Raw genomic sequence first — 25222 nt, 5'->3', positions numbered from 1 at the left:
TTCTTCAGGCTCAGATTTTAAGCAGAAAGTGCTAACAGTTTTTTTCCAATCATTATTTTTAAAGTAAATAACCAGCCTTTCCAAAAAATTCAAAGAACTGAACATGTTTGTACAGTAAAATTAAGTTCAGTAAAGGTAAAGTCAAAGACACAAATTTCCAGAAATGGAGTTTGAGTGGTGGCTTGTACCAAGAAAACACCACTAAACAGTTCTATTTATCATAATGTTCACAACACCCTAAGAGGAAACAAATTGGGGGATGACTAAACAATTATGTATTCAAGTGGAAACATTAATGAAAAAAAGGTAACGAGAAGCCTTATTAATAAATGAAGACAATTTATTACTTCAAGTGTTAATGGTAAAAAAAATTCAGCACAGCTGTTGCATTTAAAAAAGTGAAACTACAATTAAGTACTATGTTCTAGTTCAATAAACAGATGAACCCAATGTTCTTTAAAATAGTTAAGCATTATACAGTACATCTTATGAAGACCCGTAAATTAAAGAACTACTTCTTAAATTTGGAGATTAAAAAAATTCTGCATTCACAGCTTTAGTTTCTTTTTTCTCCCACGCCCATCAGGAGTACCATCCATTTTGCGCTTCTGTGCCTGCAAGGTAAGATTTGATAGTGAGTTATTGTGATACAAAAAGGTTGTAAGCAAGCAATGTGTTTCAAAACAAAGCAGATGGAGAAGATTTACACCCTAGCAGCTTTAAAATGTGTTAAATTGCAGATGTGGCACATCTTTGCTTTTGTTTTTTATTCTCTGGAAAGAAAATAAATCTGGAAGAGCATGATTTCACAGAGGTAAAAAGTGTACAAAAACAAATGCCATAAAGCTTCCTATTTATGAAAAGGTATTTAAAGGTTCTGTGAACAGGTCTAAGAAACTTAATAACCCATCACTATTAACCTTACTAATTTCTGCACCTCTGCCAAGTAAGTTGTGCTTCTAAGGTTTTGCTACAACAGCTCTAGGCAATGACCTGAACAACAAATGGAGGTAAGAAAATGGGTAAAGGTGGTATTTTATTTACAAAACTGGCCGGCATATTAGCAATACTTCTAATTTAGTCAGCAAAGAGAATTGTCAAGCATCTGTGCTGTCTTCCCAGTCTAGCTCTACAAGCCCATTTGTAAACAGATCTGTGGCGATTTAGCAGATTATATAAATCAAAATGCCAAATACAGTACCTGTATAGGGTAAATCTATAGTGTACCAACCCAGTGATCCAAAACATAACAAGTTTATCTGCTCCAAAGCATGTGAGCTACACTTAAGAACCTTTTTTCCTTTGACATCCACAACTGTACTAGCTGAACACCAACGTGAACTTTAGGCAGCTTTTAACATTGCTCTCTTAAGTCGTCGTTGGTTTCAAATAACTTTAGATATCACTTGTCCTAGAGCTTTTTCACAGAAACGCTTTTTAAATCTTACTGAAGATGGTTTTGGTCCACGTTTCTTCTTTTCTGCCTTTTCCTTTTCTTCCAGTTCCATGTTTTCTCTTTCAATGAGAGTGATTAAAGTATTACACCTCCTTTGCAGCTCCTGCATTATACAACATATTCAATCAGTACCTGAGGCAGCCAATTACTGTAAAAATTCTCTTAGAATATTAAAAATGCTGGTGAGTAGGTAAGTGTTTCACTGGATCTTGTCAAGAGTAACAAAGAATGAAATGTTTCATGATACTTACTTACTGACTGGCTTCACAGGAATGGATTTGATCATGGATATTTGCTTTTTTAAAACGCATTTGTATTTAATTCAGTTTTGAACTTCTCCTCCCATTTTAGTTTAACTGCATTTGCCACCCATACAGTTGCTGGAAAGCTATAAAAAGGTAAAGCCTTGTTCCCATGCACCTACCTCAGCATTTCAGCAGCAACTTAATTAAATATTAATTTCATTTAATATTGTCATAGGCATTCATGAACAAAAAAGAGCAATATATATATACCATTGCAGTTCTGGACTTGAGAAACCAATCAAATCTGAATTGCGGCGAGTTTCGGATACATTGTCTTAATTCATCATAGACATTTTCTTTATCAAATCCTAGTTTGTGAAGCATACAGATTAGAAAGCGATCCTCCTCTTCAGTGTAATTCTTCCCTTTATTAGTACCATAGGATATTCTTAGTTGGTGGAAAGGGGCTTTATATCTCCCAATCTGAACAAAACAAATAAGACCACATAAAGCTAAGAAATAGGTCAGAATTAGCATGGACGTCTTTTGTATGAAAGCAATACATCACATGAAGACAGAAAACTGGATCTTTACGGATCTCCCATGCTAAGTCACCACAAGAAAAGGACTGTAGGTTCAGGACAGTGCAGTTATCAAAGATATCTAAACTGGCAAATTCTGGTTTAGACAGTACACAGCTTTGTAATCTTTTGACTAATGGCAGTCTTTCACTACATTTGAAAACAGGTCAGGATTCAAAGGGCAACAATCCTTTTTAGCACAAATCCTCAGGAAATGGTAAAATCAGAGTGAGAGTGAAAAGGTACATGAGAGTTAGCACATGGTTCAGCTGCCTTCTGGTTTATTGAGTCCCACACTTATTCCCTAGAAGAGAACTAACTCAGCAAACCTGAAGAGGGGAGAAAATTCTGGTAAAATGTCTTAATTTACTACAAATCTCTTCACTACCAAATACTGCTTGGTGAAACACAGACAAGCACAAAAGCCTTCTCTGATGGGTAAGTCTAAGTGCTCTAAACAGATGTTGCTCTCTCATCTCTGTTTCTAGCTCCCTCCATCTCCTGCTATCTCTGTCTCTCTACCTACTCCCTCTATCTCTACCTGTTTCTACCTGTCTCCCTCTGTTTCTCTCTCCCCCCCCACTTTTCTCTCTCCATCTTTCTACCTCTCTCTCTCCCCCATCTCCTTCCCCATCTCTCTACCTCCCTCTCTCCCCCTCATCTCTTTACCCCTGTCTCTCCCACTCTCTCCATCTTCCTCCATCCCTCTCTCTCTCCGATTTTCAGTTACATATATCCAGGAGGAATTGTGCTCCTTCCCAAAGCCTGTACTATGTGGAGTTTGTTATGCAGCACTCTGAACTGCATGCTATAATACAGAAGACTGTTACAAACGCCAAGGTACACCGTAACTCAGGCTTCTGTGGGATGGAAAAGCCACAGGAAGCAATTGCTGAGCGTTATGCAAAGAGGCCAATGTCATGCCCAAGGTATCTTCATACATCAGCAGCACTGACCAGACACGGGTCCTGCATCTCCCCCCACTGGCACCAGGAAGCAAAGCAGGAAACAAAGCAAACTCACCTTCGTATCGAGAGCCTTTTTTATGCTGATTCGTCTCTGAATTCTGGCTTCTCCTCTTTCAATCTGAGCCATGATTTTCTCTATGTCTTGGAGTTCATTGCATCTTTCCCAGAACACAGCTAAGAAAAGAAGAACCGGTTAGTTTCTTATCGTGCATTGTAAAAGTCAGAGGTTTTACCTTAAAAAAGGATGTTAGCTGTTCCTTGCTTTTACCAGAGCTTACTGCTGTGTAACAACAGACATGCATTTAGCTGATAAGGAACCTTCCCTTCCTGCTACCATGTGCTGCAGTATTACAAATGCTGTTTTGAGGCAGATAGATATAGGAATCTTTAGTTTAAATGAGGTGCAATACTGGTCAGAAAGATTTTTGTGTGTCAGTTTCCTTCTCACAGGAAAAAAAAGCTTCAAATGGAAATTGATGTAACAGAATACAGTTTTACCAAGAGAAGCAAGAGGGCAACTGAGTGGCCAAAGACAAGTAAGTGCCTAAAAGACAATTAGGTGTTTAAAGGGCTTTTGTAGAAGAGTTTTTCACATTTTCAAGCTACTCTATACCTTTAGAAATGTAGCGCCAGGACCTTGTAGCTACACTACAATGGAAAACATTTCCGGGACATGAAAGGTAAGTAGCCGAGTGGACTCAGGTTACAAAAACAAGTGGTCACTGTATGTTCAGTCATGATGTGTTTACTGTGTTCTGTTCTCGAGGAGGAGGAAAAGGTTAACTACCGGTTAGTAAATACAAGGAAAAGGGAAATCTCTCCAGCTAAGCATTGTTTCTCAGCATTTCGTTTTGCAAAAAATTAACAAGAACTGAAGACCCAGTTAGCTTTAGGATACAGTAAAGTAGCTCAGCAAGAGTTTACATGTGCATTTTAGTACAGTCTTAATTACGCAGGCACTAAAGATGGTAAAAGCCAGATCAGCAGATCCAAAATCCATCTGTATAATTTACCCCAAAAACCTTAAATAGCAGTGTAAGAAATTCTCAGCAGTTTCCATGCTCACAGGCAGCTGAAACAAGGCAAGCAGAGTTAGATACTCTCAGAACTGGGTACAGAATCAAGTTACCTGAATACTCAATTACTTCCTCTGGGGTTTTTCCTTCAACTTCTCGTGCTATATTTTCAATGTCATCACGGCCCCACTTCTCATTGGCTTTGATGAACTGGTTGAAATCTCTCTTATTCCAGTTAGTGAAGCCCTGTACAGCAATCAAGAGGAAACATTGCACAGAGGTCAGGATTTGTCAATCTTCAAATTTGATTCAACAGGTTTCTTTAAATCGCCTGTAACACTTCTGTCATTCCACAGTGTCAAACCTTTTCTTTCTCCGCAGTTTAATTTAGTAGAAAAACTGTTTTTATACTACAGTCACTATAGTCTCTCCATCTAAATATTGCATAATGATTAGCACTAGTTCTCTAGTTACCTAGTAATTTCTGGTAAGTTTTCAGCTGATAAATTAATCCCTCCTCCTAATTCTCTGCATGGGATCACTTTCTAAGAAAAAAAATTGTTTAAGTGAAGCAAGCAGTGTCTACAACAGCTTTTGTTTTGTCAAAAAGTCCCCCCAGGTGCCTCACAGAGACCGTCAGCCATTGCACTTGGTCACTCTCCCTCATGAGGACACTCAGCAGGGACACAAGTAGCACTGCTGAAGTTATGAGCTACCAAAGTAGATTCATTTCATATTACCAATAATTTTTACAAGTAGTTCGAAGTAGCAAGTTCTGCCAGTCATGTTGTGATTTAGTCACAGCTTACTGGACTGTACTGATTCCTGACTTCTGTGATTCTGGTGTCTCCACAGTGAGCTGTTCCAGCTCATTACTACGCAAGCAAGAAATCCTGTCCTGTAATTCCGATCCCCTGCCAAAATACAATGTGTAAATACAATATCCAAATAAGGCATATCAGGCATTCACCTGTTTTAAATTATTCAACTATACATGCTTGCTGATTATATACCTATTCAGCTCATACCCTCTTTTAAGGAGGGGCACTGTCTACTACCAGGTATAGTTTAGGAAAACTGACCATTCAGACTCCAGGATTCACTTCCACATGGGTGTGAAACTGAGGCAGAAGATAAGCATTAAATAATGTGGAATGAAGCACGCCCAGCTCTGCAGCCAGTCTGCAAGGTCCCACAGCCTACAGCCAGTGCTAGACTAGGATTCAGGAGAATCCAAGTGCACTAATTTGGTTAATGTTCTTATATCCAGACCTATGACAAACCTAATGCTAGAACTCTTTTCAGTCAGAACGAAAATTTGCAGATTTGTTAACTACAGCACATGTGAATCAGTGACCAAGAAATGTTCCCATAACACTATAAAACACAAAACAAGCTTCAGCTGATTTCAGTCTCACTGAAGACCCAACAATACCTGGGTTAGAAGCTTCTCTTTTTCTTCTAGTTCTTCATCATTAAGAGGTTCAGCCTCATCAATCTTAAGCTGCTCTTCCTTTTGTGCTTGGGATGCATTTGGGAGATCAGGATTACGAGGTACCTGAAAGGTTTTGCACTTTGTAAAACTGAATTAACTTCTCAGAAATAATTGCTAATTGTCACTTTTTTGTTAATATGAACTATTAATTTCTTCAGCTGAACATTATTTTATTCAATTTAAATTACTGTGAAAGGCTGGAAAAGTACATAATCTCCTACTGTTGCAGTATGTGTGAATTTAAGAGAAACACCTAGAAGGGACTGGACCTTAAAGATCACCTCATTTCCAATGCCCTGCCATGGGCAGGGACACCGTCCACTTAGACCAGGCTGCTCAAAGCCTTGTCCAACCTGGCCTTGGACACTTCCAGGGATGGGACATCCACAGCTTCTCTGGGCAACCTGTGCCAGTGCCTCACCACAACTCACAGTGAAGAATTTCTTCCCAATATCCCATCTAAACCTGCCCTCTGTCAGTTTAAAGCCATTCCCTTGTAAAAAGTCCCTCTCCAGCTTTCCTGTAAGCCCCCTTTAGGTACTGAAAGGCTGCAATCAGGTCATCCCAGAGCCTTTTCTTCTCCAGACTGAAAAACCCCAACTCTCAGCCTTTCCTCTTAACAGAGGTGCTCCATCCCTCTAGTGAAGGAAATTCTTCAGTTACCTTGTAACCAATTGTTTTCCTGTAGTAGAGAATCTCTTTTTCCAATAGTTCAAACAGGCGAGGAGGAAAGAACTGGAAGTCCTGTACATTTGGCTGTTTTGGAGGCCGTGGAGCCTGAAACACAAAGTTCGCATGTGGCTCCCTTTTGCATCCAGAATCTGCTTCCTTGTAAGAACTGATTTAAGTTTATGAGCAAACAAAAAGCTTTATTGTTACAAAAATGTACCGTCTTAACTTGGGGGGGGGGGGGGGGAAGGGGAAAAGTCACACCATGCAAGAGACAATGACCACCACAAAGAATTCTAAAAGTAAAAGACCAGTGAGAGAAGGGGAAGAGAGGTCTTTTGGGAGGAGGAGGTGGCTGGGGAAAAAGTCACACATGTTTAAAGCATCAATAGGTAAGGAAAAGTTACAGCTGCTTAAGTAAAAACCAGAAAAAACTTATCTTACCCTCCTAACACCTTACAAGTTTCATCCTGTTCTTACTTTTTTCTCACAGAAGTTTGTCTCCAGTAATTTGGAAATTTTTTCTAACTTTAAATAGTCTCTCCACTTTATAAAAATGAACAGAGCAGTTTTTATGACTAAAGACCAATTTTTTGCTTACAGTTTTAGCCATCTACCATGCACATTTCAACAATTTATTTCTTTTAATTAGTCAACTCACCTTGGGTGCTTTTGGTTCACTGACTCGAAGAGCCTCTCTGAAGTAAGCATCCACAGCATAATTGGCTTTTCTTTCTCTTTTAGGTGGTTCAATCCACTCTGTAAATGCCAACTATAAAAAACAAAACCCACCACCCCAAAAACCAAAAATTAAGTCTTGCAAAATCATGATGATTTTGCAAGCTACAAATTTTATATAAAATTAGATCTACATCAACTTCATTATGTTATAAATGTTTTTATTTAAAATATTATCATAGATGGCACTGTATTTTACCCAATACCTCTTAAATAAATATGATTAAAACATGCCATTTAGTGCATTCCTCCAAAAGAAACTTAAAACATTACCTTCTGTTTTTCTCTGTAGTCTTCCCCTTCAAAATTATACACGCTAGATTCAGTATCCATAGTAAAATTCCTAAGGGAGCTTTCACCCATCTTTGAAAGTTTTTCGTTCATTTCCGCAGTCTTGGATGGGGGATACAGAAAAGAACAGTAGCCATTTGGATGGTACTTCATTATTTAACATCTCATTCCCAGATAGAACGGGAGCCATTTTGGAGGGCACGTCATTATTAAACACCTCATTCCCAGAAAGGAGCCACTCTGCAAGGTACTTCATTTTAAAACATCCCATTGCCAGAAAGAAGAGGAGCCATTCTAGAAGGTACTTGACTATAAAACATCTTATTGACAACATCAGAAAAAACAAACATGATTGTGCAACACGAAAACCCTCCACAGCAAAACCCCTTTTCTCTCCAGCTTGGAACTGAGGTATCATCCAGAGACACACTATCTTGCCATCACATGTAAATCTACATGTGGGCTTCCCCTTTCCAAACCTTCTCACCTTCTTTGCCCCTCTTTCCAAAATGTGATCAATATCTTCATCTGTAATCTCACTGTCCTTTGAGGCAAACACATGCGTCGCTCCATGTCTGATCATTTGCAGCATTTCATCCTTTCCAAGTTTATTCAGGTTTTGATCCACCAATCTTCCTAAAGATAAAAACACTCGAGGATAGCAACTAAAGAGTTTATGTTATGGAAGGGCAACACGTGATTTTTCTCCTCCTTGTATTTCCACATACAAGCTATGTATTACTGATTCCAAGCAAGTCAACCAACTTTTCTCCATCTATTAGGAAAAGGAAAGACATTCATTTTCCCGGTTTAAAGAAGAAGCTGAGTGCTTTAAAAAAACAAATCTGACTTTATCCACTTGTATGCATCTATCGCTAGGGAGGTAAGCAAAAAGTTAGCGAGGAAATACCTACTTCTAGAGTAAAATAAATTTTCAAGTGGATGAGGCCTTTGCACCCTCTTTTCAGAGTTCAGCTGAGGCAAAAGCAACATTCCCACTGGTTCTTACTGGCTGATTCCACCATGGTTTACAATGGGAAAAGAGAATTGCATCCTAGACAGGAAGTGCCTTCATATACTTGCCTTGCTGGATGACTATGGAATCCAGGCGCAGTTTCATTTCCGCACGCTCCACTATCCTTTCCTCCACTGTATTGTCTGTAATAAACCTGAACACCCGGACAGTCTTGGTCTGGCCAATTCTGTGCGCTCGATCCTGGCCGAAACAGTGACAAAAAGTTCAGTACTTGTCTTCCAGCATGACTCCATAATTAGGCTTAAGATTTTCTTTATTTCCAGCACACTAATTTACAAAACAGGTTACTTAAATGTTAACAGCTATCCACATTACATTTTTATCTACATTGCAAGTTTTGGGGTTTTTTGTCAGTAACATCAACAGTGAGTCTGTCTCTATGTATCGTGGCTAAAAAATAGCAAGTTTTGGAGTTTTTTGTTAAATCACACAGGGGAGAAGACTTGGATGCGCCTGACCTTAAGCACCCATCTGTAAAAGCAAAGAATAAAGAAATCATCTTTGTACTGACCAAAACCTGCCTTTCTCAAAATCCTACAGTTGTGCCATGAGTAGTTCACGAAAAATACAATACCCTGCCTCTCATGACTAGCAAACATGAACCACTGTGAGAATCAGTATGCTCAAAATACACCTGTAGTGGCAGCTGGTCCTGTCTCACTTGAGCTTCTACATACCAGTTCCATCGTTCTTTTGAAGTAATTTTTGCTAGAGTATTTGAGACCCTACGGGTTAACTGAAGTCATTAAAGCAATTTCCAAGACTTGTCACTGAAAGGCCTCGTTTGTCAAAAAAAAAACCACTGGCAGTTTTAAAATAGCTTTGCTTTCTTAGGTGGTCACTAATGTCCTTGACACGTTTCCAGGATGAAGATGCATGCACATCTACTTTAAAAAAATTTAAAGATAGTTGCTAAAAGGAGATCCTTCAGTCACCATCACCATAGAAGCAGTTTTTGAAAAGTTTAATTCAACTTTTCTGTATTTCATTTTCAAGATCTCAGGAAAAACAGTGTAAACACATTCACCTCCACTCCCTGCAACTGTAAAGCTTTAAAGCTTTATAGTTTTGGGACTAACAACCTAGATTTATTTAATTTTCACTTAAACAAGTAGGCTATTTTCATTAAATAATACTAAGAGGTGTAGCATACACCCAGCATTTCCCACTGCATAAAACATTTTATAACCCAAATATGAGTAAGGCCTAATGGAAACACAGTAGAAGCTGCACTTGAACTGAAAATTGGGTCTTACAAATCCTACTCCTGGTGCTAAAATGGGAAAATACCAATTTATTTTGGAAGTACGCATTTCTAGCAACGTTCTCTGAGAAAGAAAAGAAAAATGAAGTTTCCATCTGGAATTTTACCATAGCCTGGAGGTCTACTTGTGGATTCCAGTCTGAATCATAGAGAATTACAACATCAGCAGTAGCCAGATTGATTCCAAGACCTCCTGCCCGTGTACTCAACATGAACACAAATTTTGAGCTGTCAGGATCGTTGAATGCATTAATGGAAGCCTAAATAAATGAGAAGAATGTATCAGTTGAACTAAATGTTTTACAAGTAGTATTTTTAAACACAACCCTTAAAATTGTGAATACCTGTCGTTCATTGTGAGGAGTTTGTCCATCCAGTCTGCAATATTCATAATTCCTCCACATACAGTAATCTTCCAAGATATCTAGGACTCTTGTCATCTGACTGAAGATTAGAACCCTTGAGCCTGTTTGGGTAAAAAGGTTTCTTATGCTTTCACCAAAACTTAAGATTTAACAAACTGCAAGTCTGCACTACCAGAAAAGGAAGGAGGGCAGTTCCATGTACTAAGAAGAAAAGTAGCTTGAATTTCAGACCCCAAACTACCATGCAGGGCTGCAGCTGCTGCTGTCACAGCATGTCCAAGCCATGTTTGTCTTACTCTGGTATGTCACTGTCTAGTTAATGGCTGCCTTTTCCCTTTTGTTTTGTGTTGTACTCCTGAACAAAATGTTCCCAGACACAACAGAGTAAGATGGTAATACAAATACAAAAACATCATTGAGTATAAAGAATAAAATTTTGACGTATTTGGTTGGTTTGGATTTATGATCTCTAGAAACAAAGTGAATTCTTCTTAAAGACTTGTCAGTTTACTTACCTGCCAAGAACAACTTAAAAAAAAAAAGAGAAAAGTAAATGTTCAGTAATTTATGCATACATACACAACCATTTCCAGTCTACTGGAGAAATTTAAGTAAAACACAGGATATAACAAACTTTCTACATCCTTTTGTCCTTTAGACTCAAGGGCTAATACTGAACTCTTTTGCTTAAGATGATAATTTGATTTGAGACCAGGCCAGTATTAATTACAACACTTCATCAATAAGCCTGATAGCAGAAAGAAACCAAGATCAAAAAAGCACAGTAGCCACTGAATTGTTTGGTTTTTAATCTTGAGTTATATGGCCACAGCTGCTTGGATGATACCTAGATACAAAGTACACGTTACTTTTATGTTACTGAAGGCCGAGGTTTGGATGTGGTTTTGTTTTGCTGCAAAGTGTCCCCACTCACAAACTTACCTCCAACTCCTTTAGCAAAGTTACTTCAGTAACTTCAAAAAATAATGAGTTAAAAATTTATTCCAGAGTCAAAAACTCTGTGGCAAGTGAGTTTTATAGTAATCCATTTCAAAGCTTTGTCCCTACTATCAAATAACTTTAAAACAACTCAAGAGTTCCTCCATGTCCTCCTCAGGTGCTGCTCAAAATCACATCCAGCAAGAAACACCGACATTTCACAAAGGATTTGACTTTAACCCTGCATGAGGACTCTGAATCTGAGATGGTCCTTCATGGCAAATCAAAGGTGTGGCTAAAATACTACATAATTATATTTCAAATAGCTAATAAGACTAGGAAAGAAAACCTAAAGCCCCAATCAAATGATATTTCTGTGGTCTCAGCTGGGATAAAAAAAAAGGAAAAAAATAAAACACTTCAGCACAAAAAGCCATAATGGACTACCGATTCAAGCACGTATCATACTAGAAACCAACAATAATCCTGGCTAAAGTCTGCTGGTTTTTGCTCAGGATACACAGAAACATCACTGAACCAAAAAGCTCTCAAAACAAGACACGTACCTTGTTCTTTCAATTTAGGTAGCAATTTGTCCAGAACTACCATTTTACCACTGTTGGTGACCAAATGCATGTCTGTTGTGTAAGGTGGGCCAGGTTCTGCTCCATCAAAGAGGTAAGGGTGATTGCAGCATTTCCGCAGCTGCATCAGGATGTTCAACAGTCTCATCTTGTCCAGCTTCCCAGCCGAGTTCAGGATATCTATGTCCTTCATCAAGATTCGGGTATACCTACAGCAAAGAAAGGAAAAAACCTTCTGGTCACTAAAACGAAGTTGGTCTGTTTTTAAGCAACAAATGTTGTCAAAATCTCACTCTCCCCTCATTTCATCAGGTAAATCTTCTTGACATGCATGGTTCTGTCATCATAGCAGTGTCACAAAGAAATAGGCATAAACTGGGAGTACATCAGAGAGAATTAAACCAAGTTCCACACAACCTTCAAGTCACAGACAGCACATTCCTTCCGAGCCTTAACCTCAGCCCAGTCAAGCATGTGCATTAATTACCATTCTCGCTGCATTTTGCTGAGGCCCACATAAATTTTAACTTCCTTCTTTGGAGGCAAGCTTTTCTCCACATCAGCCTTGATGCGACGGAGAAGGAATGGTCGTAGCACCTGGAAGAGGTTCGCCATGAAATGCATTTTGGAAACTGAAACACTGAGCAGGTCAATAGACAAAACACAGAGCAGATATTCTCTATCACAGATACCAGATCTATTATTAGACAATCTGAGAAAGCAACCTATATGGAGAGATTATTTGCTGTACATGGGATATACATGTGCTTTCTCTGGAAGTCTCAAAGATTAGGTCAAAATCATCTTTCATATGGTTCTGTGTCCTTTGACTTAATTTTACTTGACTGAAAATGTCTGGAATAATCTCTTTTATCCTAACAGTCATTAAGCATTAGAAGAATTGTTTAGGATTTAACTTAGGTAAAAGTAACACTTGTACAAAAGGCAGAAGGACTCACCATATGAAGGCGCTCCACCAGTTTTTGATCCCCTAGACAGTTGTTTGTATCAAACCATGAATCAAAATCCTGTATCAACAAAATCATCAGTTTGTCAGAGCCTTCCTTTCAAGGTGCAATGGCATCACAATGGTGAAAAAACACAACTCTTATATAGCCAGTAAGTAAAAGAACAAATGACCCTATTTGGCCTATTTTTATGAAAAGCTCTGTAACACAAACATTTCTAACTGTCAATCTATCATTTATCAGTAACTGACATCCCTAACTATATATATCCAGGTCTATTTTCAAATCTGGAAAACCAGCAAAATTAATTTGATTAGCAGAAATGAAGACTTACTTCAGCTGAGTTAAAGACATCTGGCAAAAGGAAGTTTAGAAGGGCCCAGAGTTCATGTAAGTTGTTCTGAAGTGGAGTTCCAGTTAATAGCAGCCGGTTGGTAGTCTTGAATTCCCTCACAATTTCTGACAACTGAAGGACATTGAGACATGAGCAAATATAAAAACATTACTAGTCCCCACACCACCATCTAATAACCCACACAAATCTCTTTTTCAGTGTAAAATAAATTACCTTTGATTTTTCATTTTTAATCCTGTGGGCTTCATCTATAACAAGGTATCTCCAGTTGAACTTTTTGAATACTGACTTCTCTTTGATAAGCATTTCATATGATGTTACACAGACATCCCATTCTCCAGGCAACAACACATCTCTCACAAAGGCAGCCTAGATAACAAAGTGACAGCTAGTTACTGAGGCTTTGTCAAATTAAAGCAAAAAGAACACAGTAGCACTGTTACAGTTTCCTATTTTAAGTCTCATGAGGTTTTGTTGGTCTACACAGTGTCCTGCCTTCATAAAAGGAGAAGCAAATCTTTGAACAAGAAATTATGAACATAAAGTGATGAAGCAATAGCTGGGCAACACACACATGAATTCTAAGCTGGTTATATCCCAACTAGGCAGCATTGTAGATCTTAAACCACTACAAATCCAAGTAATATCCTTCCCAGGGAAAGAATGGGAAAGAACAGCAAGATCACATGCTGGATTTCCACTACAAATCCAAGTAATATCCTTCCCAGGGAAAGAATGGGAAAGAACAGCAAGATCACATGCTGGATTTACACAGGAATACACAGGAAAAACCACCACATCCAAACTTACTCTCTGGTCTTTGTCACCGATCAAACAAACTGCTCGAAGTGTTGGTACCCATCTCTTGAACTCATTCATCCAGTTCTGCAGAGTGGACTTAGGGACTAACACCATGTGAGGTCCAGGAATGTTTCTGTAGTGTTTCATGTAGCCAAGAAGAGAAATTGTTTGCAGTGTCTTCCCAAGACCCTGTAAGACACATTAATGTGTTAGAAAAAAGAAAACCTCTCAGAAAACACCTTTAAGAAAACCCAAGAGTGAGCTCCGACTACAGCATGGAAGGCACAGCAGCCTGAACAAATGAGGGAGATATAAAAAGGGTTATCAAAGGCTTGGATGGCTTCCCGCATTTCATCAAAACAAAGTAGCAAGAGTAACATTTTCAAACCTTGGACTATAAAGTTAGAATTTTGCCTTACCTTTCAAGTAAGACACCTTGTTAAAAGTACAAGGAAGCATTATTTCCTAAAACTTTGTTTTGTAGACCATGGTGTATGCAGGTTATTTAGAGGTCAAATTTTACAAATTGGATTTAGGTGTTCTCTTAAACTTGAAATAAAGTGAATAATGAATTTTTAATATATTCAATTAATTATGCATTAATATTAATGACGGCATCACCATAATATTATATATTATTAGTGCTTTATAATAGTAAATAAGTTCTTAATTCATTTTTAAAAGGAGGCTTCCACAGGCCAGCTATGACATCAGAGAGAACCAAACAAGTGTAAAAAACTGCGTATGTCAAAGAATAAAACAAATACTGAGCTTCTGGCAAAACATGGTGTCTTCAACATATAATTTTAACTAAAACAAAACTGAGGAAGACCTGAAAAATCAGATAATTCCTATAATTTAAGTAATTAAAAATATTATTCAAATTCACAGGAATTAAAAACCCTAAACACCATCAGCAGAAGTCATATTTTGTTCTAAAATTTGAGTCTTTGTCTTCAAAGACTACCAAAATCCACCTGGTACAAGATGTGGAAAAGTGCTTATAAGCTGTGTGAAAAGCATTAATAACTTCAAAACAATAAATACCTAAAAATAAACCAAAAATATTTAATAATATTTGATCTCTTCAACACAAGATGGATTTTGGAATACCACAAATCCAAGGACTCATAAAGCTTCCCAAGTGTTTTCATTAAAACAAGCCTGCTCCACTTAGCCAAAAAAAAATCCTCTATTCGTAAGCATGCATGTTTAAGAAAATCCTTGATGTATTTAAAAGTGAAGCATGTTACTAAACAGTAATTTAAACTCCTTTGTCTCTAACTTATCTTTAAGTTTTATAATACAGAAATTACAAGATATGGGAAATGCAATACGCTGAAATTAATTTGATTTTAGATTTTTGTTTCTTCATTTCTACTCTGTATGAAAAAGAGATACATATAAACTTATTAAGGGGACAAAAACATCTGCCTATGAAACTACTACAATTTCTTCTGCATTCATCCCTTGTCTTTTGAGGGAAAAGATTAAAAACAGAAGCAAAAGCTACTATGGCCAGTGCCAACTGAAATGCCCGTGGTCATGGTGTATGAGAAATTTTAACACAGCTCCCTAGCTACATCTATCTTTGCACTGTTTTTCCCAGAAAATTCCCACTGGTGTAGCTGTTCTGTGGAGATTACTCCATATAGGATACTCATATCCTGCCATCTACATGTGGCCCTAGCAACAGGAATGTTTCCACATTTGCTGCTCTTTTCATATATGACACTCTACTCACAAGGGCAGCTTGAGAATACCATAACACAACACCTGCAGTTTAGAGAGAAAGAAAAGAGGACGTGTCATTTTGTGGAACAACTCCCCTCCACCAGCTTCATGTTCCTAAAGGTTGACAGATTCCCTTTCCATATGTCTCTTTTTGAAATCTGCCTGCACAATTTATTAGAAGTGAGATACCTTTGACATTTTTAAAATTAGTGACTTTAAACACATAAGAAAAATAAGATTTAGCAAATTACGTATTGCATTTTGTGTTATTAAAACTCCCATATATATATACACACAGCTAGACTAAAATGGCATTGTACTGCATGTGTTCTTAAGTGATCCTAAACATGGGCTCTGTGCATACCATTTCATCTGCCAGGATGCCATTGATGCCATTTTCATACAGAGAAATGAGCCAGTTCAGTCCTCGGATCTGGTAATCACGCAGCTTTCCCCATTTCACATCTAAAAGACATCAAAGAATAGACTAAAAGATATACAAAAACTGAGGAAAGAGTTTCACCACCTCTTGTCTGCTAATTGACAGTGATTACCAAAGCTACAGAACAACATCAAGTAATAAATTCATGTAATAAATTCAAGGACAATGCAGAGTGGAGACAGCAACATGCTAATTTTGTTTCTGCAAGCTGCTGCAACAGCTTTGTTTTCTGCAAGAACCCAAAGCACATGGAAATTCTAACTCTATCACTACTGTCCAAATCAGAACACAGTCAAGCATTAAAGCAGAATACTGAATTTCATTAAATGAACTGGAAGCTGTTAGGTGATGTTAATTATACCAGAACATAGGTGAGATATGTAAAAATTATAAGATGACAGACTTAATAACTCTTTTCTATTAACTGAAATATAGCAACTGGATTTCTAAGGGACAAGACGCACCGGACCATCCTGCTAGCCTAACTGAAAATAAGCAGTTCTTCAATAATACATTTTGTACCATTAGATTGATGCTGGATATTTCCCCCCCACCCCTCCTGTCCCGTCAAATTATTTCATCATCCTTGTGGAACATGAAAATCAAGTTCGTTCTAAACATTTTGAAGAAAAAGAAGAGGCGCAAGAAAAAAAAAAAAAAAGGAAACACACATGATGGAGATTCTTCAAATCGAGTGCAGACATTCGTTGTCTTGGAGCTTTCTGTTAACAGCTCCTCGTCCTCTTCCTGCTCTGTTCTACGGTGCCGATAGCTGGAAAAGTCCAAGAAGTAGTGTCTGGATAAACTGAAAAGACATCAGCTTGCTGCGAAATAAATCTAATGTACATTAATGGATATATTGCAATACAGAATGCAAACACCCAAAGAAATTCCTAGCAAGATTCTTCATTAGAATTCATGTTCAGCAGGCTCAAATATCAGCCCAAAGTGACTGGAAAGGGATCAATGTGTGCACCAGTACTGGCCTTTAACTGTAAGACAGGGAACAACACTGCATTTAAGTTCTGCTGCAGCTGCCAAACACTGGAGCCCTACAAGCTGCAATGAAGGCAATCCAAATTTCTAGACTTACAATTTTCAAGCTGCTGCAAGGTGTTGCATACTGACGTTCTTCACAAGCTCTTAAAATTTAGATGGCTGCTTTACTTTTCTGCCCCTGCTTTTTTTCATGCTGGAAAGCTTTAGCATCAACACAAATCTCTTGTAACTCCTTGAATTCTTAAGCAACCCTCAACTTACAGGTAGGCAGTTGAAAAAAAAAGCATACACACTGACAAAGGACAAAAAACTTAGCAAGTTTAACTTCCACTTTTGAAGTACAATAAAATCTTAATTATAGTACAAGTTTGCCTATGTGTCATCACTCACTCGCCAGCTGACAGTAAATTCTGTTTCTCGTCCTTCTTTATTCGTGGACGTCCAGGTTTCATTTTTAAAGGTGAAGTTGGAGTTTTCTGAGCAGCAGGCTGAATGAAATGAGCAAAGAGCTCAGTCTGCTTCAACAGATACTCAAATCTGTTTGCTCTGTCTGTTTGCTGGTGACAAGGGAAAATTAAGTGGAACAAGTGTGAGACATTCCAGTATGTATTCATTCAAAAGAAAAAGCAAACAAATACTTTTAAAATATAGATTCACATTACTTTATACACATCACTACAACACCAAAGAAGAGATGAGTAACATCAATATACCTGCTGCTGACAGACTCAATACTCTTTTTTGGGGCCAAGGCTCACCTTTGCTATGCAGCAAGATCAAAGCTGCAAGACAGATCTGTGCCAAGAGTGAAATCTGACTTTGGCACAAAGATTGCACAGGTCTCACTAAATAAGAGTCCCCTTAACAACCTTCTCCAATCAAAAGTGATAGTCCCGCTCCCAAAAATTTCCCCCACCTATCACACAAGAGTTTCTTCATTGTACTCATTCATCTCTCACCAAACTGGCAACGACTGCTCCCTACTGCACCGGTGACCTGCCTGCTCAGTGAGATACAGAACCTCCCTGGGCTGTCAGATAAGCAACAGAGCTGGCATCAGAGGGCAGAGCAGCTCATAGCCACAAGCCAGAACATCTATTTCAGTAGCACAGACCTTAGATATGCCCAGCCTAACTCATCAGGCTACCCCCTTTGATAGGAGTTGCTGCTTCTGCTGCACAAGAAAGATTACAGCAGACAGTATTAGTATCGAAAGGTTCAGCTTCTTAGAGACAGGTTCCATTTGGAATCAACACACCTTGCCAAGGCCACACCAAAACTTTGAACAAACAAGCCAAAAACAGCTCCAAGGCTAACAGATCTGACATTCTGCCAGCTACCACAGCACAACCTGGTATTTAGCAACTTGCAGCACAGCTACAGGAAGTCAGCTTTCTTAGTAAAAAGGAACATATGTTCCAGGGTTCTGCAAGAGCAATTGCAGCTATGTGAGTGTTTTCCTCCTTAGAGCAAATAGATCCTGCACTATGGAAGAGACAGGAAGACAAAGTGTTAGAGAATAAAGAGACCACGAAAGAGACCTTGATGTACCACAGAGGACTCAGACTCACTCTAAGTGTGTTTTAAGCTTGAACGACACAGCTACAATCCACATCCACTAAAAGTAAGTTTTCCTGTCTATTCTTCATAGGTTTTGTTTGCTTACTTTGCAAGAGTTTCTGAGGTTTAAACTAGGTAAGATCTCACTACTATCCATATTGCACACCCTTATTTTTAAGTTCTTTTTTTACTGGCTGTACAAAAGAGAAGTAGAAGAAATGCAAACTGCATTGCAGAAGGTTCCTTGTTCTAAAATTTTAGTGAGGAATCTTCTGCAAGTTTTGGCTCTGCACACACATCTCCACACTTGCTTTAACTGCACTTAAGGATGTTCCTTTAAGGGACTAACAAACATTATCTGTGCCTTTTAGACAGGACACAGAAAAGAACAGGCTGTACTCTGCAACCCTGAGCTATCCCGATACCAACAGAGACACTTTTCCCATTTCCTTTTTCAGCGCATCTCTAAAACACAATTGCCCTTGTTATTGTGTCTGTCTAGAGACTAAAGGAGACAATTCCAAGTTCACTTCCTTCAGTGTGCCAGAAAGTAGCACAAAGAAACATGCAGAAGATGACTGGGTTATTTTCAGTGGCAAGAAACACAGGAAGCAGCAAATTATAAGAATCAGTTTCACTTTCCTATGAAGAAATTCCACATGGAGTCACAGACACTGGAATTACAAACAGGAAGAAAGGCAAACAGGGAGGAAGAGAGAGAGAAACTGTGATGAGATGGTGAGGAATGGGCGACTCCATCTCTTACACTGTAAAAACTAAAAAGACCCTATATTATTAAAAAAAAAAAAAAGGAAAATAGCAAATTTTCTCCTTTCTAACCTGTGAAGCACAGAATCACTCCCATCTTCAAAAACCTGAGGTCTCTAATTAAAGCTTCACAAAGACATTCCTAGACAACCTTTCAATTTCTGACTGAGAAGCTGAATGCTCAAGTCTTTATAATCCCTCTTGCCTACAGGATGGACTGCTCTACAGGTAACTTTAAAATGCTGGAAAGGAGAAGGGTCCAAGGAGCGTTTTTCTGGATTTTTTTTTTGTTTCAAGCTACTTAAGTATTTTTTAATACCTAGACAAAGCTTTATAAATCCAGTTAAGATATTTCAAACAAGCAAACGGAAACTCAAATCTATTTTAAATAAGTGCATAAGTACTGAATAGCTGTACATAGTCCTAAATATTACATACCATTTTCTCTTCATACGTAGGATCTGTTTCCTGGATTTCTTTTTGTTTCGCCAGAGATGCATCATCAAAAGACTCCTGAGGTGAAAAAAATTAAAAAGAAGTATTTCTGAAAAAGAGAAGATACTCATGTGAAGGAGAATAAGCTTGTTTCACATTGTATCAAAGCAGCAAAAGCTGGCTGTGGCACCTGATGTGGATAGATAGTAGTCAGCTCTCTATTATTTCCTATACAATTACCTGGAGATGGATCAAAGATCCCTGCCACAGGGTGAGGGACAGAGCTGAGTCTCTGTAATCTGATTTAGCTCCATCATTAAAGCAGCACATCAACGTGAATGAGGGAGACAGCTGTGGTCCAGGAGCTCAGCATGCCACCTCCAGGGTGCTGAGCCAACCCCTCCTGAAGCTGGCTCTGGGCAGACTATGAGAGCACCAGCTCCAGGCCTGAGGCGAGGGTAAATTCAAGGTTTTTGCCAGATTGCCCTGATCCCTCATCATTCTGCATCAAAGGAACAAATCTAAGCAAGGACTGCAGTTTTGTCCTGAAAGCTGAGGAAGAACTTAGGAAACAGTATTTTTCCCCTATGTAGTTTACTAAATCAAATAATGTTTATTGCCCATGGTACTACTAACAACAGAAAAACCAGCTGGCTGGGAGAGGGCAGTCCTCCCTCATTCTCTTCCTGCCAAATCCTTAACATACTGCCTTCAATTACTCTTTCAGATCAGGGCTTTTTTTATCCTTCTCTCTTCTGTCATTAGGTTAACTCTTTCCACATAATCTCCCATATGTATTTTTATCTTCTGTTGCTAAAACTAAAAGCAGTGAGATGATCCTTCCCTGATAAACAATGCTAAGGTAACATTACAAAATAACTCTTAAAGGATGAGAAAATGAAACAAATGAAATGCTTTCAAGTGTTTATTAACCATCTGTTTAACTGAGCCAAGTAAGAATGGAGCTAAATTCAATCTTTACTGGCCAATACAGAACAAAGAAACAACAAAAGTAAGAATCAAATGAAACAAAGGCTGGCAAGAAACTGAATGTTTGTCGGTGGGTATTTCCTCACAAACCTCTGGCAGGTGAGACATGTATAAACAGAAAAATCCTAACACAAATGTTTCATTCAGTCAAAATATAAAGAACTGAGCATAAGAAGTTATAGCTAAAGCTCTTCTGAAGTCATAACCAAATCCTCTTACTCATCCCTCACTGGACTGAGCCAACGCCCATCGAGCACAAGCAGAGGACCGTTGGAACTTCTGTTCGAACTTCCCCTTTCTCCTGCACCGCCAAACCTGGAAAGTGGAGCAGCACGGCCATCCAAGCTCATCATCTGCTGCACAGATGACAAAGCCCTGCAGTTTAGCTGGAGACCAGGGAAAGCAGTCTTTCCGATGCTCACGACTATCAAGAAGGCATTCCAACTCCAACTTCACTGTATGCCAGGAAATCCCTTCTCAAGGTAAAAAAAGAACTTGGCAGCACAGAGAGCCCTCGCACACATGCGCCTCGAGAGCACGGGTTTCTCAGCCTCCACACGCTTAACTCCAGCCCGGAATTGCCCTATTTCTGCAGGTTCGAGCAAGAATTATTTCCCACAGTGCTTTGGCTACTTGCTCATCCGAAAAACATGGCAATTGCAAATTTATTTAGATCAAGTAGGTTGGACAGCCCAGCGTGACTCAGAGTACAAAACACCCAGAGCTGAAAGCAGGACCGACCAGTTTCCTGCTATCATTAAAGAAACAATGCTGCGATAAGAATTAGCATCTCCAGGCAATCACTTCCAACCCCTTGAAATTTCTGGAATATACGCACCTGTTGCCAAAACAACCCCTCCACCAATCCTCACACCGTCTTTCGCCCCCCCAACAACAACAACAAAAAAAAAAGAAAAAAAAAAAAGGAGAAAAGTTTTGAAGCACTTCAGCAGAAGAGCATCGCTCGTGCTTTTTAGACGCCGGCCTGGCTCGCCGCTGGAGCAGGAAGCGCAAAGGCTGGGCAGGGTCTCGGGCAGCCAGGAGCGGAGGGAAAGCCTGCGGGTGCGCGGGGGGCTCCGCCGCCCCGTTTGGAAAACAAATACGCGGCGTGACCCGGCCGCAGCGCCTCCTTCCCCGTGTCCCGGCGGCAGGAAGAGCACGACTCCCGGGCCCCCTGCGCGGCGAGGAGGGGGCGCGGAGGGATGGGACGCCCCCCCCAGACACCGCCACCCCACCGGGCCGCGCTCCCGGAGGGAGGGAGGGCAGAAGAGACGGCGGCGGAGCCGGAGCGCGGCCCGGCTTTGCCAGGTGCGGCCCCGCGGCCGCTCCTCCATTGTCTCCCGCGGCCCCACGCGGCCCGGGGTGTCCCACCTGCTGCTGGGGGAGTGGGGGGCCCCGCCGGCCCAAGTCGACTCACCTCCATCTTGATGTCGCCCCCGGCCAGGCCGGCGGCGCAGGGCGGCCCAGTCCCCGCGGCCTCGCCGGTGTTGGCGCCCGGTGGCTGCGGCGGCGCGGGCGGCTCGTCCGGCTGCGGCGGCGGCTGCCCGGCGGACATGATCCCCGCCGCGAGGAAACGGCGCTCCGCCGAGGCTCGGACTGGCGGGCTGCGGGCAGGGGCGGGCGGCAGCCGGAATCGCGGCGGCGGAGGAGGAAGAGGCGGCGGAGGCCTGCGGATCCCGGTTCCCGGAGGGCGGCCGGCGGAGGGAGTGAGGCCCGGCCCGGCCCGTCCCGGCGGGAGCCGCCAACCAGCGCGCAAGTCGCGCCGCGAGCCCGCGCTCGCGAGACTTCCCCTCTCGCGCGGCGGGGACGGCGGGGAGCGAGCAGCGTGCGCCGCCGCCGCTGGGGGCGCTGCGGGGCCCGCCCGGTCCGCACGCGGAGCGCCCGGGAAGGAGCCGTCTGGGATCTGCCGGGACCCCACCGAGCCCGCGGCGGCTGCTGCTGAGGCCGGGCAGGGGGCGGAAGTCGTCTCTGTATCTGCGGGGTCCTCACCTCCCCGTGACTCAGGGCCGTACAGGAGAGATCAGGTCAAGCCTGGGCAGGCATCAGGTTTCATACCCTGCGTAAGATCACAGCGTATCCTAAGTTGGAAGGTCATCGAGTTCAACTCCTGGCCTTGCACAGGACATCCTGAAGAGTCACACCCTGTGCCTGAGAGCATCGTCCAAACACTTCTTGAGCTCTGTCAGGCTGCTGCTGTGACCACTCCCATGAGTAGCGTGTTCCAGTGCCCAGCCTCCCTCTGGGGGAAGAACTTTTTCCTGACATCCAGCCTAAACCTCCCCAGTACAACTTCAGGCCATTGCCTCGGGCTCCTGTCACTTTCACACAGAGAAGAGATCAGTGCCTGGCTCTCCTCTTCCCCTCACGAGGAAGCTGTAACTGCGATGAGGTTTCCCCTCAGTCTCCTCCAGGCTGAACAGAACAAATCACCTCAGCTGCTCCTCATACAGCTTCCCCTCAGGGACCATCTTCAATCCCCTCCAGGAAGGGCTCAGGAATCAGCCGAGGAGGTGAAGCCATGCTCTGAGTGAAGCCCAGCAGCAGCCCTGCTGTGCCACCTCATGGCTCCGGCACCTCCAGGTGGAAGCAGCAGTGGTGCGTGATTAAAAGCAGGTGTCAGCAATGTGCTGTACAGCAAGTTACTGATGAGGCAGTTTCAGGTTGCTGCATGGGTTCCTCACCTCTCCATGAGTTCTGGGTAGAGGGGCTTGAGCAGTCACGAAAAGGGTGTCACAGAGCCACCCTCTCAAGTCCCCTTGCTCAGGCTGATGGAGCCAGACCAAGTTTGTAGGTACAGAAGTACAGCTTTGTAACCACCTGAATACAACACAGTGTCTGCTCCCAGCTCCAAGCATCATGGGCGGCAGCCCCCTGCTTTGGGATGTGATTGAGCAGATCGACACCTGCACTGCCTTTGCTTACAGAGGAGTGCACCTCCTCACTGATAACCTGCCAGGTGCCACCTACCAGAGCATGCATCCCAGAATCCAAGAGTGCACAGAATGGGAAGAAACTGAGCAGAAAAGTCTGCTTAAGAGCACTACTATTGCACTCCAGGTGCTAACAGAGGCTGTCCAAAGGGCCAGACCTGAGCTAATCAGAAGCAAAAGTCTCCTGACTGGTTCACAGTGTGGACAGCCAGGTTCTCCACATCATCCAAATTTCTCTATACATCTTCTCCTGCAGATTTGTCACACCTGTAGGTATTCCAGCAATATTCACAAGTGCTGTCAGTGTAGATGTAGCCACTGAGTGCACTCCACTGTTTGTGAAGCTGCATCTTCCACATCCTGAGAAACCACTGTAACCTGGAAGGTAGCAGCAAAACAGACCATCTCCATGATGATTATTACAACATTCATTCCATTGTCTTTTATTACAGACATCCTTTAATATTTTTTTGGAGTTAAAATTACTAGCTTTGACATTTCCAAAAGACTGTGTCACTTTGTTTCTGCTGGAACTACTCAGAAGAATAAATTCCCAGAAAATCTCAATTTTCCTAGAATAGGATTTCTCAGCTCGTCACAAATTTACTGACACATTTTCCCACTCCTTGTTGTCATCTTTTATCACAGATGAAAACCCAGTCCCTGAGCTTTGCTAAACCCTTTTCTCTCCATTCAGGGACACAGCTTGAACTTTTAAATACATGCAGCAGCAAATTATACTTAACTGTGTCAATTTAGCCACCTATACTCTTCCATCATAATCTTGTGTCCACCTGATGTGCCTCAGCTCCTGCCCCCTCTCCCAGAGCTGCTCCAGATAATGCAGTGCTCTCCGTGTGGTGAGGAGTGTAGATCAGGGTGGGAAGGGAGCTACACTCTCCCGTTTCCCATTTTTCATTCTTTTGCCTCTCCTGCAAAGCACACAAACAAAACCACACATGGAGAATCAGTGGTAAAGGAAAATGGGGTAGAAGGCCCTTGGGAAGAAGTCAGGTATTTGAGAAGAATGGTGAGGATATTTCAGCACCTTTGACACCATCTCTTATAATCAGACTAAAATTCACAGGTAGGAGCTGGTTTGATGGAGCAGGGAGAAAAGCACAACCTCTGTCCAAATCTCACTGATCCTTGGCCATCCAGCAAAATAAAGCAGCACCATGCCAGGGGGTGGGGGTGTTGAGATATTTGTCTGCTTGGTATCAGAAAAGGTGAACATTCATCTCTTCTTCAACAGGCAAAATAATTGAAAACATAAATCTTGCCAAACGTTAAAAGACAAAAGGCTCTGGATTTCTTTTTGAATTTTTTGAAATCCTGAAAGCAGAGCAGAAGACTATGCAAACCCCCCCCCCCCCCAGAAAACCAAAACAAAACCCCACCCAACAACAACAACCAAACCAAACCACCCCCCCCCCCCCGAAAAAAATCCCAACCAAAGCAGGAAAGAGGACTTTCCGAGTTAACATGAAAACGTTCATGAACACACAAAATCATTATAACAGTCCATACAGAGCCCAAATATGAAGACCTTAAATTGAAAGCAACCAGTGGCATAAAGAAGTTCATGACAAA

The 25222-nt window shown here is 41.2% G+C and overlaps 1 protein-coding gene across 1 annotated transcript; it reads right to left on the bottom strand.

Moving 5' to 3' along the window:
- Positions 1 to 333: 333 nt before the first annotated feature.
- On the bottom strand, positions 334 to 22391 carry SMARCA5 (SNF2 related chromatin remodeling ATPase 5). The gene is made up of 24 exons (XM_082281477.1): positions 22117 to 22391; positions 19713 to 19787; positions 17337 to 17503; positions 16619 to 16719; positions 15870 to 15970; positions 13781 to 13960; positions 13184 to 13339; positions 12950 to 13081; positions 12607 to 12675; positions 12135 to 12244; positions 11630 to 11856; positions 10104 to 10225; positions 9867 to 10019; positions 8539 to 8675; positions 7947 to 8091; positions 7442 to 7561; positions 7092 to 7202; positions 6425 to 6538; positions 5702 to 5824; positions 4380 to 4512; positions 3306 to 3424; positions 1972 to 2184; positions 1449 to 1559; positions 334 to 614 (listed from the first exon to the last, which is right to left on the bottom strand). Exons 1-24 carry the CDS (start codon positions 22252 to 22254, stop codon positions 549 to 551), a joined length of 3123 nt encoding a protein of 1040 aa, XP_082137603.1. The 5' UTR covers positions 22255 to 22391; the 3' UTR covers positions 334 to 548.
- Positions 22392 to 25222: the final 2831 nt, after the last annotated feature.

Source organism: Coloeus monedula, assembly GCF_965178545.1.
Source record: "Coloeus monedula genome assembly, chromosome: 5".
Classification (NCBI taxonomy): domain Eukaryota; kingdom Metazoa; phylum Chordata; class Aves; order Passeriformes; family Corvidae; genus Coloeus; species Coloeus monedula.
The sequence above is the reverse complement of the archived record's forward strand: the minus strand, read 5'-3'. Positions and strand labels throughout refer to the sequence as shown.

Bases quoted from the DNA above. Each gene is read 5' to 3' on its own strand.
- SMARCA5 (XM_082281477.1), bottom strand. From the start codon at position 22,254: ATGTCCGCCGGGCAGCCGCCGCCGCAGCCGGACGAGCCGCCCGCGCCG. The intron at 16,720-17,336 runs GTGAGTGATGAC...GGACTTTTCCAG, and splicing joins AATTTACTGTCAGCTGGCGA to CTATCGGCACCGTAGAACAG. The intron at 12,245-12,606 runs GTGAGTCCTTCT...AACCTCTTCCAG, and splicing joins TGGTGGAGCGCCTTCATATG to GTGCTACGACCATTCCTTCT.